The sequence below is a fragment of the Tupaia chinensis genome, unplaced genomic scaffold (genome assembly GCF_000334495.1).
Source record: "Tupaia chinensis unplaced genomic scaffold, TupChi_1.0 Scaffold000093_1, whole genome shotgun sequence".
In the NCBI taxonomy this organism is placed as follows: domain Eukaryota; kingdom Metazoa; phylum Chordata; class Mammalia; order Scandentia; family Tupaiidae; genus Tupaia; species Tupaia belangeri.
Window position 1 is genome coordinate 9,712,068 of NW_006159555.1, and position 12,641 is coordinate 9,724,708.

Here is a 12,641-nt window from a genome sequence, read left to right on the forward strand (position 1 = left end):
AGTAGAAGCCTTTGCTTCTACTGCCAAAGTAGTAGTAGGCTTTGCTCCCATTAGACAAACCTGCTATGATCCTGGAGATGGTGAGTCAGGCATGTTCCAGACATCCTTACCAGAGAATACATCCATAGCAATTCCAAATTCCCAGTTCCTAAACTATGCCGAGTCACCCTACATTGTAGCCACACAAGAAAAGTCAAGTATAGCAGCACACATCTGTAATCCCAGGTACTTGGGGGCTAAGGCAGGAAGATCACCAGTTTGGAGCCCTTGAGTGAAAAGCAACAATACAGCAAGTCCTATCTTTAATTTAAAAAAAAAAAAAGAAAAGGAAGAAGAATAGAATTAGCTTCATAAGAAAGCTAAAAGTTTTAATTCAAGAAATGAGTAGAAGTTTACAAGCAACTCCGAAGAGGTGTCAGCAGTTCACTCCAAATAACCGGCCATGCTCACAGCAGAGCTTGAACTCCACAGAATCACTTTGTCCAGTGCTTCTTGAGATGCTCTTTCAGCTGAGGGATAGAAGGCAGCAGCTGCTGGCACTCGTGACAACGAAGGGGCAGCTTCAAGAGCTCAGGCATTCCATCTCGGACAGTCACTCTGCCAGTCTCTTGTACCATCCTCATCACAGCTACAGGCAAGAAAGAAAAGTTCAGATTCCAGCGTAAGATACCAAAAAAAGAAAACCTGACATTCTACAGCTAGTAAGCCTGAGGTTAGACTTTCCGCTGGAAAGTACTTGATCAGACTTTATATCTAAGCAATCTACTTATGAGGTAATACATTCCTTCAGACAGACTCTAAGCAACTCATGTTCCTATGTTAGAGCTCATCACAGCTTTACCCTTGGTGGCTCTTGATAAATGGTAGCTATCATCAGTAACATCCTAGCAACACTGAACTTGCACAGTATACACAAAAGGAAATGCTTCCTTCTATTGGGTCGTCAGAAAAGTCATGACACATTTTTCTATGATTTTCTATGCAAAAACGCATCATCACTTTTCTGGTGACCCATTCCATACACACCTTCCCCTGTTAATTAAGCAGTTCTGGCACAAGGCAGCCCCCAAACTCCTGCTCAAATGATGGCAGGAGAGACAAAGAACTGTTATGGGTTTTCTTATTTATGATCTGTAGTGATTCTCATGACAACTTTGAAGTCCCCGGTTATTACAGTGAAACACTTTTTGACTGCAGCCTAACAGCATTCCAGGTCCCCCCAGAAGGCTGCTCACAGCAAAATGGCAACTGTACTATAATCCAAACAATCCAATTTCTTTTACTAGGGCTCTCTTTACAGGAAATACAAGGTATACATAGGGATTTTTTAGATCGCATTGTTATTTATGAAAACAACTGAATCAAGTACAACCACCACTGAGAAAAATAAGCAAATGTGAAAACCAAACAACACTTTACCTTGTGATTCTAGGAAGTATTCTGTATTAAAAGAATTCCAGTGTTTTTTGTTTTTAAGGCAAGGAGAATCAAAATCCTGGCTGATCACATGAAGGTGCACATGGCTAGTTGAAAGGAAAAAAATTGATCATTAAATTCACTAAAACTATAGCTTAATTGGGCCAGCAGATGCCACAGAGGTTAAAGCAGCTGGATCCCATGTGGGTGACTAAGCTATTCAAGTCCCACATTCAGTGGCTTGAAAACATGCCAGGTATGTATGTGTGCACGAATGTGTGTATACTCAAAATCCCAAGAGGAGAAAGGATTGCAGTGTGGCCATCACCCCTGGTGACTTCTCACTTTCCCTACATCCCTGTCTTCCTCTTTCTGGAGAGTGCACGCTCCCTATAGCAAAAAACAAACAAACAAACAAAAATTACAGCTTAATCAAAATGACAAACAATAAAAATATGGCTGTACAAGTATTGATAGTGTGCTTGTGTAATTCAATGCATTTACTCAAGAATATTTAATACTGGAAATTCAGCTGTGAACAAAATTGGAGAATCCTTTGCCCATATAGAAATTATATTTTAATGGGGAAGACACATAATAAATAAGTAAACAAACAAGGAAAATTCCTATCGTTAACATTATTAAAAGAGAAAATAAAAGAGGGAAATGAGATAGAGTGTGCCTGTAGGCAGAGGTAGCCCCTTTAACTAGTTAAGAGTGTTCAGGGAAAACCTCTCCAGCAGTAAGTTGAACTGAGAAAGCATCCAGACAAGTAAGATCTGAGAGAAGAACATCTCAGGGAGTGGAGAAACTGCCCTAAAATGAGAAAGAGCTTGGTGCAAACAAGGAAGAGAAAAAAGGTATTACAGAGACCAGCAGATGGAGTAATGGTTACATCATTGGACTCCTACGTAGTCATCTATGGTATGAGTCTCAGACCTGGCAGCTTCAAATTCACACTGGGCGAGCATACGTGCACGCCCAAAATCCCAAGAGGAAAATGGAGGAGAAAGGATTGTGGTGTGGCTAGCCCCACTCAGGGGTGATTTTTTTGCTTTCGGTCTCTCTATTTCTATCTCTTTGGCAAGCACATGGACCCTCTAGCAAAAATCTCTACACACACATACAAAAAAAAGGTATTATAGCCAGAGAGGCCAGAATTCTTGGAGCCAAGAGGGGAAGAATACACAGGACCAGGTCATAACGGCCAGCAAGCAGTTTGCATTTTATTCTGATTACATTAAGGAGTCACTGAAGGACTGAGAGCTATCATCTGATTTACACTGTTAAAAGACCACTCTGTTGTATGGGGTAAAGACTACAAGAAGAGTAAGAGGGGGGCTGGCAGGTGGTGTGGTGGTTAAGGCACTGGATTCCCACATGCCTACTGTGGTTCTAGTCCTGAATCTTACAGACTGCTTTCTCACTTTCTCTCTCTCTCTCTCTCGCCCTCTAGTGAGCACATGTGTCCCGTAACATATTTAAAGAAAAGAAAAAAAAAAAAAAAAAAGAAGGGTAAGAGGGATGATAATAACTGGGAGACTAGTTAGGAAGTTGCTCTATAGTCTCACAGCTTAGACTAGAGATGAACTATAGAAACTGAGATAGCAAGAAGCAATCTTATTTAGGTCCAGCCAGGGTGTGATGGTTAAGGAAGATAGATACAGGGCTGACTGTACAGTTCCAGTCCCAGACCCAACAGCTTGAAAAACACGGCATATATGCCATGTGTGCTCAAAATTCTGAAAGGAGAATGGAGGAGAAGAGACTGTGGCATGGCCATTTCCCCTGAGGGGTGATTTCTCACTTTCTTCCTCTCTCTCTCTCTCTGTGGCAAACACACACACCTTATAGCAAAAATTTTAAAAAGAAGCAATCTTATTTTGGGTCTGACTCCACAGCCTAGTGGTTAAGAGGACTGGATTGCATATAGCAGACTATGCAGTTCAAATTCAGACAAGGTGGAGAGATGGAGAAGGAGGGATTGTACGTGACCACACTTCATGAGAGGACACTTTCACCTTCTCTCTCTCTTTCTCTTTGGTGAGTTCCTACATTCTCTAACAAAACTTAAAGGAAAAAAAAAAAAAAGCAATCCTATTTTGAATATATTTTGTAATAGAACTAATAGGATTTACTAACTATGGAGTTGTAGAGAAAGTCATGACGTATTTTCACATAAGATAATATGTCACGACTTTCCTGATGACTTAATAGCTGTTGATTTGAGGCACTGCTATTTACTGAGATGGAAAAGGGTGGGGGATCAGCAAGTTAAGGGAAGGATCATCAGTTCTCTTTTGGACTTTTTACCAAATAGATGAAATGCTTTTTTTTTGTACAGCTTTCACTCTTAGAATTGATATTTTACAGTGCCCCCAATAAATCATCAAAATCAACCAATATGTTTGCAGAATTCAAAATGGAGTGTAAGCAGTAACAAATAAATGTAACTGTATTACAAATGAATAAAGGAAATCACACCCAATGGGGTAAGGAGTAAAAAACTAACCTAAGGAACTTTGAAACAGTATTTTGACTAGATACTGTAAGGCTAATGACAAAAAGAACTGTCAACAAATAACATACTCTATAGTTAGTAAATGTCTTTCTCCCAGGGTATAGGTTAGCAATTCTATTAACTATTTCATATGTATTCCAGGACTGAAGAAGCTAGTTAGTTTACTATAACTAATGAGAGCCAGGTGAGCCAGCAGGTGGTGAGGAGGTTAAGGGGGTTAGATCCCACATGGTCAACTCTGCAGTTTGAGCCCTGGACCTGGTGGGCATACATGCCCAAAATTCTGAGAGGAGAATGGAGGAGAAAGGACTGTGGTGAGGCCTCCCCTTGGAGAACAATTTCTCTCTCTCTCAATCTCTCTCCCTCTCTCTCTCTCTTTCTCTCTCTCTCCCTCCCTCCCTCCCTCCCTCTCTCCCAAAGGGCACATGTCCTAAAGCAAAATAAATAAATAAATAAATAAATGAGAGAGAGAGAGAGAGAGAGAGAGAGAGAGAAATCCCAACGGTTTCTTATTAGAGAAGATGTGACAAAAAATGAGAAAAGCCGGACTAGAATCAGAGGTATCGGTATGAACTCATGATTTTCCATATATACATATATACACAAGTAGATAAATAATGAATTAGAGTTGGGGGGGAGTTTAGGATTCATACATGTATTTCCTGGCTCTATTTGCTGAGGGGACTTAGAAGCAAGGACACCCTGGAATTAAATATTTCTCTCATTACAGAAACTTAGTGCCCAAGTTTTGGTTTGTAAATACTATTGTCCAAGAAAAGGACCTAAGGTTCTCTGGAGAAGTGACTCATTCCAGAGCTAGGACCCAAAAGAAAATATAAGATGAACCTGGAACATCTTATGGGCCCAGAAAATAAGGAAGTGTCCCAAAAATGTTAGGGACGTGTCAAAGTGATACAGGAGCCAACCCAAAGGAACTTACAGTGACGAAAGCTGGAACAATTTGAACAAACTAAATAATGGAAGTATTTGATTATAACCAGTATTCTATTATAGAATCAATATCCATGAGTCCAGGACCAGCCCCATAACGTAGTGGTTATGGGATCTGGATATCACTGGGCCAACTGCATGTTGAATCCTGGCCCCAGCAACTTGATAAACATACTGGGCACATATGCATGCATGTCCAAAATCCCAACAGGAGGAAGAAATGGAGAAGGGATTGCTCCTCTGGAGGGGTGCTTTCACTTTATCTCTCTCTCTCTCTCTCTCTCTTTTTGAAGAAGTTTTGTTTTGTTTTGCTTTGCTTTTTTGCTATAGGGTGCATGCACTCGCCAGAAAGACAGAGATAGAGAGACAGAAAGTGAGAAATCACCCCCCCGTCAGAGGGGCTACCCATGCCACAATCCCTTCCCCTCCATTCTCCTCTCAGGATCTTGGGCACACATGCACACGTGCCTGGCATGAGTTTAAGCCACCAGGTCCAGGACTCAAACCACAGTTGACTACATGGGAGTCCAGCGATGTAGCCATTATGCCAACTGCTGGACCCTCACTTTCTCTCTTTCTTTCTCACTCTCTCTCCAATACACATGCCCACTTGCAATTAAAAATAAATAAGATAAAATAACAATCTAATCATTAAAAACAATTTTGAGAGACATCCTGTAAAACAAGTAGCCAGTACTCATCAAAAACATCAAGGTCATGAAAACCAGGAAAGCAGGCATCAATAGAATAGCCATCAATTGGAGGGGACCAAGGAGAGACAACAAATAAATGCAATTTGCAGTCCTGGATTGGATCCCAGAGTAGAAAAAGAACACTTGAGATAAGAAAACTTATTACCCTTCCCTTCCTGTTGTGTTTATTTATTTAAAAGTTACATCATAAAGAGTGATCACAAAAGGCATATGAGTGGCAAGCTCCTTCACTACTCATTTTGCGTCCCACATACACCTGCCTCAGCCCTTGCTTTATCATTCTCCTTAGCACGACTGTGTTCATTACACGAAAGGGGTATGTACACCATGGCTGCTGTGAAAAGGACTCTGGCCAAGGGCTCTGTTAGTCATGGGTGACTTTTCCTCCTAAATTTTCAAATACGGTTTTAACACTGTATTTTTGAAATGAGGTACAACCTACATCCACCATATAACTTGGCAATTCCATCTCTAGGTATTTACCCAACAAAATAAAGTGGGTCCATGTTAGCAGGTGGCATGGTGATTAAGGCACTGGATCACACGTGGCTGGCTGTGTAGTTTGAGTCCCAGACCCAGTGGATTAAAAAAACATGCCAGAGGACCAGCAGATAGCATAATGGTTACATCACTGGACTCACACATAGTCAACTACGGTTTGAGTCCCGGACTGGGCAGCTTAAAACTCAGGCTGGGTGCAGGTGTGCGTGTGCCCAAAATCCCAAGAGAATGGAGGAGAAGGGATTGTGGCATAGCCATACCCTGCAGGGTGATTTCTTGCTTTTTATCTCTCAGTCATTCTCTCTGTGTCATGTGCACATGCCCTATAGCAAAAATCTCTCTAAAAAAATTTTAAATAAATAAATTAAAATTTAAAATAACATTAAAAACATGCCAGGCATGTATGCAGGACAGTTGGGAGATGATAACTCACTTTTCCTCTCTCTTTGTCTCTGTCCCTATCCAGGGAGTGCACGCACTCTATGGCAAAGATCTAAAAGAAAAATTATTGGCCAGAAAAGGAGCAGGCACTGTATGATTCCATTTATATGAAGCTCTGGAACCGACAAAAACTACCTATGCTGAAAGAATCAGAATAAGGCTTGGTAGCTGAAGGGAAATTGACAGGACAGGAAAGGGGCACAAGGGAATTTCCTGGGATGAGATGACAGACAAGTTGATCTGAGTGACAGTGACATGTGTACATTTGTCAAAACTGACTAAACAAGGGCCAGTAGGTGGTGCAGTGGTTAAGACAACTGGATCCCACATGCCCAAATGCAGTTAGAGTCTGAGACTCAGTAGCTTGAAAAACATGCCAAACACATGTGAGTACACACTCAAATTCCTGAGAGAGCGGAGAAAAAGGGAAGTGGTGCTGTCTCACTTTCTCTCTCTCTCCCACCTCTAATGAGCACACATACCCTATAGCAAATTTTAAAAATATTAATAAAATGTAAATTTTGTTATGCATATTTTACTACAATTTTTTAAAAACAGAAAAACTCTGAAATCTACTCTCATCATCTTATTACTTAGACACTGTTGATATCTGCCTTGCTTGTGGTCTTTGAAAATGTTCAATCATTCTTTTCCAAATGCTTCTGGGTATGAGCCAAAGGAAAAGAGACAACACTGTTGACTGTCTTTATCTCTCTCTCTCTCTCTCTTTTTTTTTCTTAGTTTACTATAGAGTGCATGCATTCACCAAGGAGAAAGACAGTAAGTGAGAAATCATCCCCAGCAGGGATGGCCATACCACAATCCTTTCTTCTCCATTCTCCTCTCAGGATTTTGAGCACGCACACACATACACACACACACACACACACACACATACACACACATGCCTGGCATGTTTTTTGGCTGCTAGGTCCAAGACTTCAATGGCACAGCCAGCCAGCCATGTGGGACCCAGCCACTTTAATCCCTCATTTTATTTTAAATCTTAGATGTACTGGGACCAGCAGTTAGCGTAATGGCTATGTTGCTGGACTCCCATGTAGTCGACCGTGGTTCGCGTCCTGGACGCGTATGCGTGCGTGCCCAAGATCCCAAGAGGAGAATTGAGGAGAAGGGATTGCGGCATGACCTTCCGCCCGGGGGGTGATTTCTCGCTTTCTGTCTCTCTGTCTCTCTCTGTCTGGCAAGCGCATGCACCCTATAGTGAAAACCTCTCCAAAAAAAAATCTTATATGTACTAAATTGGCATCACAGAAATGTATGTTTTTTTTCTCCATAACAATGGTCCTTAATCTTTTAATGATTAGAAATTATTTTGAAAAATTCAATAAAGACCACAATTCTTAATCTGAGAGTAATGAAGCTGTTTCATCTAGTTGCTATGTTTGGCCATCGCAGGTCTAAGGAACAAAGAACCATGTGCGATTAAACTTCAGTCAGCAGTAGGAACCTGAGGCTTGTAGGTAAGTCTGGGAGAGAGGTGAAAGGGTCAGCCCACCTGCCTTAGAAATATCCCACCCTTCTTCCCTGGGCCTCAGGGATATCAGCACAGTCAGCAAGCCCAGGCTGAACCTCCCCACCCATCTGGAGAGAACCAGGAGGCCCCAGCACTACCTACGTGCTTACCTCATGCTGGGAATGGCATGGTAGCCCAATCGGAAGCGGAGCTCGCTGGACCCAGCAAAATCTGCAATCACCTTTTCCCCAACAGTGTGCATATGTTTGAGGAGTTCCAGGTGTTCCCTGGTCACAGCCTTCAGACTAGAAATGGAGGCCCATGGTAAGACCAACCAATGGTGACGAGCCTTAGGGTATTTATCCTTAATCACCACCACCTGATCATCTTTGTAAACCTAACAGAGGGACATAAGAGAAGGAAACAGACTTCTGAGACACCGTCGTGGGCCAGGTGCCATTGTCACTTAATCCCCATGAGGACGTTGTGGAAAAGGTTTTGTTTTGTTTTGTTTTGTTTTGTTTTGTTTTTGGAGAGGTTTTTTTCTATAGGGCGTGTGCGCTAGCCAGAAAGAGACAGAGAGATAAAAAGCGAGAAATCACCCCCTGGGGGGGATGGTCACGCCACAATCCCTTCTCCTCCATTCTCCTCTCGGGATCTTGGGCACACATGCACACGCGCCCAACATGAGTTTAAGCCACTGGGCCTGGGACTCAAACCGCAGTAGACTCCCACAACACAGCCATTATGCTAACTGCTGGTCCCTGTGGAAAAGGTTTTAACATCTAATTTTGAGAGAAGAGTACTAACACTCAAAAAGGTTGAGTGTCTTGCACAAGTAACATAATTACTAGGTAGGAAATCTAGGTTTGTGTTTTCAATCACTACACTGTATTGTATCCACAGAAGATGCACAGTATAAAAGACTGTAGTTCCCCAGGATGTGATATAAAATCTCTTAAGGCATAAATTCAAATGTAACCTTCTTCACTCTCCATGTGATATAAGCATCTGAGTTCCAAGGAGCCTTATCAGACCTGGCCCTTCAGGATGTAACTGAAGCAGAATTCAAAGGCTCCTCCAAAGGTGATGTCTGACTGCTAACCCAGGGAGCACAGTACTACAGTTACAATACATTATTTGATGCTCTCTTGAGAGGGACTGCACTAAGGTTAACATAACTTCCCTTAATCATGCCCTGAAGTTGAAAAGGGACAACACAAAACAGATATTCACTGGAATAATTTAGCTTTTCTCCAAAGAATACCAGTTGCTACCTTATTGCCATGGGAAAAGCCACTTGTTCTCACAGAACAGTCCAATAAAATGAATCTCATTCAGAACTGAAAACCTGGACCAGCAGATGGTGCAATGCTTACGTCGCTGGGCTTCCATGTAGTCAACTGCAATTTGAGTCCCAGACCCGGCAGTTAAATCTCACACCAGACTCAAGGAGGAGAGTGGAGGAACCAGCAGTTAGCGTAATGGCTGTGTCGCTGGACTCCCACGTAGTCGACCACGGTTTGCGTCCCGGACCCGGTGGCTTAAAACTCACACCGGGCACATGTGCGTGCGTGCCCAAGATCCCAAGAGAAGAATGGAGGAGAAGGGATTGCGGCGTGACCATCCCCCCTGGGGGATGATTTCTCGCTTTCTGTCTCTATGTCTCTCTCTGTCTGTCTGGCAAGCGCACACGCCCTATAGCAAAAAAAACTCTCCAAAAAAAAAAGGAGGAGAATGGAAAAGGGACTGCAGTGCAGCCATGCCCCTAGGAGGTGATTTCTTGCTTTCTGTCTATCTCTGTAACTCCAATGACTACATATCCCCCCAAAAAAACAGAACTGACATCCTTCAATTTAATTTGTAATTATGACCTCTTTTAAGTAGTCATTTAAAACAAGAAATGCATTTCAGTTCAAAATTTTATTCTGGGGGCCAGCAGGTGGCGTGGTTGTTAAAGGCGTGGATTTCCACGTGGCTAACCACAGTTTGAGTTCTGAACCTAGCAGCTTGCTTTCTTGCTTTTTCTTTCTGTAACTAAATAAATAAATAAATATTTTTTAAAAATGTATTCTGACCTGCATTTTGGGGTCCTGCATAGAAATCTTCAAGCCTTGGCTCCAGTGGCCCAGTGACTCCTAAACAAAAAAAATGACAATGTAAACTGCAAATGTCAATAATTAAATCTGGTGTTAGTTAACAATGTATGAAAGCAAAGTTCAACCAAATTTGGAGATAAAGTTCTATGAATTAAATTAGGCCCCTTTTACTTCAATCTGTCGCACTTTAAGACCATAAACCTCCCACTGCCCTCTTATATTCAGGGCTGAGTCTCTCGATGGAGGCTGGAAATGCCAGAGCATGAATCCCATCTTCTCTGTGTTCTCATTCAAATTACAGTCATCAAGTTTCCACTCTGACACCAGTATGTGAATGATACAATCTATGAAAAGTGGTCCAATGCTAACCTCCTATAGATATACAAACAACTGACCGATTTTAGTTGTTCAATACTAGTACATTGCTATTACTGCCCTACCTTCAGATGGCTCACCTTAAGAATGCAAGAGAAAAGCATATAAAGTAACATTAACCGAAGCGATTTTCATGCCACAAACAACTTAGTCTTTCATCATGGTTAATAACTCCTCACATGTGTCTGAGTTTTATAGTGTACAAAACAATTAAGTGGTCATTATATCTCATTTAATCCCCACATCTTCTCTCCATTACACTACCCTCACCTTTTTGGTAGCTGTACCTTTCTCCTTCTTTGGGGGCACAGAATATTGGCTAGGACTGCTCCCAGGTTCCAGTTCTGTCCCAGACTCAGCTTCTTGGGCAGCATCCCCTTCTACAGAATCACTGTTTTCTGACCTCTTTCTCTTCCTCTGCACTTCTAGGTCAGGACTCTTTGTCTTTTCCTCAAACTCTACAATATATGGATAAAGTCTGTTCACCATGTGGAGAACCTGGCCAGGCTGCAGCTTCATTTCTTGATCCTTCCCAATTATGACTGAGTCGATGCTGGTGGGATTTACCCCTACCTGTGGAATAAAAAAGTCATAAAATAATTATGAAAGTAGCAACAGCACCATTAGAGATATAGTGGTTGCTATGTTAACCACTTCTATGTGCCAACCACTGTGTTCACTGTTCACCTCTATTACTCTGTCACTTCTGCACATGACAGAAGCATTCCCTGGCTGGTACAGACACTCTAAAGTCAGTAGTGTAAGAAAATCATCAAGTAAAAATGGAAATCCAAGTTATAAACACACATACCTGCTTTACCTTGACATATCCCTTGTTACACTCTGCTTTCAATTGTACTGAAAAAAGATTGAAAAGAGTCAACACAAAGGCAACAAAGAATTAAGCACTTGCTCCTATTCTCCTTAAAGGACAATGAATTTTCACTGTGGAGGAAGTTTCAGATACTGCCCCAAAGCCTATGAGCACCCTGACAGGTGGCTAGGACTCCAAGTCTCATCATTTCTAAGAGCTTCAGTTCCTTCCATAAGATATCCAACAGTGTCATACTCTCTCAGCTACTGCTATTATCCCTACAAGGCAGCCTCAACGAAACCCCACACATTTCCCTATTCCAGAACTCTGGCCCACTCATGATCACCAACTCTACAGCCAGGAAACTCTATAGCACAAAATCTCAAGAAGAGAATGGAGAAGGAATTGAGGCATGACCATTTCTCTCACAGGCTCTTGACTCAGGATCAAACTGGGCCTCCAGTATTATTGTAAAAAAAAAAAAAAAAAACTCTATTAGGCCAGCTCCATACCTGGTGGTTAAAGTAGCTGGGTCCCATATGGCTAACTACACAGTTCCAGACCTGGACCAGATGGTCTATGGCCTAAGAAACCCTCCAGGTGTGTGTGTGTGTGTGTGTGCATGGGCCCAAAATCCCAAAAGGAGGGAGAGACAGAGGAGATGGGATTGTACTGTAACCATTCCCAGTGGGGAGCACTTTCTCCTCTCCCTCTCTATCTCTCTGTCACTCCAGCAAAATAATATTGGGTTGCCAAACATATTTTTTCCACACAAAAATGTGACATGACTTTTCCAACAACCCAATAATAATAATCAGATCCTCATCACAGAGGAAGAGGTAAAAGACATGTTCCTGAGAAACAGAAATTCAGCTGATCCTGGGTGGTAAGAGTGGAAAGAATGTTCTAAAAGGAGAATTGCAGGGATAAAACACTCTAAGCATGTATAAAAAGAGGAATATAAACATAAGACACTCTTGCTCAGATAAGTGAACAAAGTATCTGGGGTTGAGACAGGGATCAAAGAAGAGACATCACAGCTGTTCATCAGGGAGGATAGAGGACAGGCGGACACACACACATGCTCCTACAGTTTCTGCTGTGAGGAGAAAACCAGAGAGAGCAGCTGCTTCTGTAACTTTGGCCTACCCAGCTCAAGCAAGATTAACTTATCTTGTGTACAAAAGACCATGACTAGTACTACCGATTCCAACTCTCAGTGCAGAACACTTGGCAAGCCCTGCTACAGGGGTCACATTGCAGGCAGCAGTGAGAATTAAAAAAAAAAAAAAAAAAAACCAAAAAACAAAACAAAACAAAAAAACAGGTATAT

The 12,641-nt window shown here is 42.0% G+C and overlaps 1 protein-coding gene across 4 annotated transcripts in view; it reads right to left on the bottom strand.

Moving 5' to 3' along the window:
• Positions 1-337: 337 nt before the first annotated feature.
• Positions 338-12,641, bottom strand: part of APTX (aprataxin) — a 47,150-nt gene continuing 34,846 nt past the window's right edge. For 2 of the 4 annotated variants that reach the window (XM_006143096.3, XM_027769800.1), the window contains 6 exons: positions 11,306-11,352; positions 10,765-11,067; positions 10,099-10,158; positions 8,191-8,417; positions 1,420-1,523; positions 338-628 (listed from right to left, as the gene is read on the bottom strand). In XM_006143096.3, coding sequence (XP_006143158.1) covers positions 474-628; positions 1,420-1,523; positions 8,191-8,417; positions 10,099-10,158; positions 10,765-11,067; positions 11,306-11,352 — 896 coding nt within the window. In that variant the 3' untranslated portion in view covers positions 338-473. The remainder of the gene's footprint in view (positions 629-1,419; positions 1,524-8,190; positions 8,418-10,098; positions 10,159-10,764; positions 11,068-11,305; positions 11,353-12,641) is intronic. The other 2 variants (XM_027769801.1, XM_027769802.1) reach the window with 2 other exon arrangements.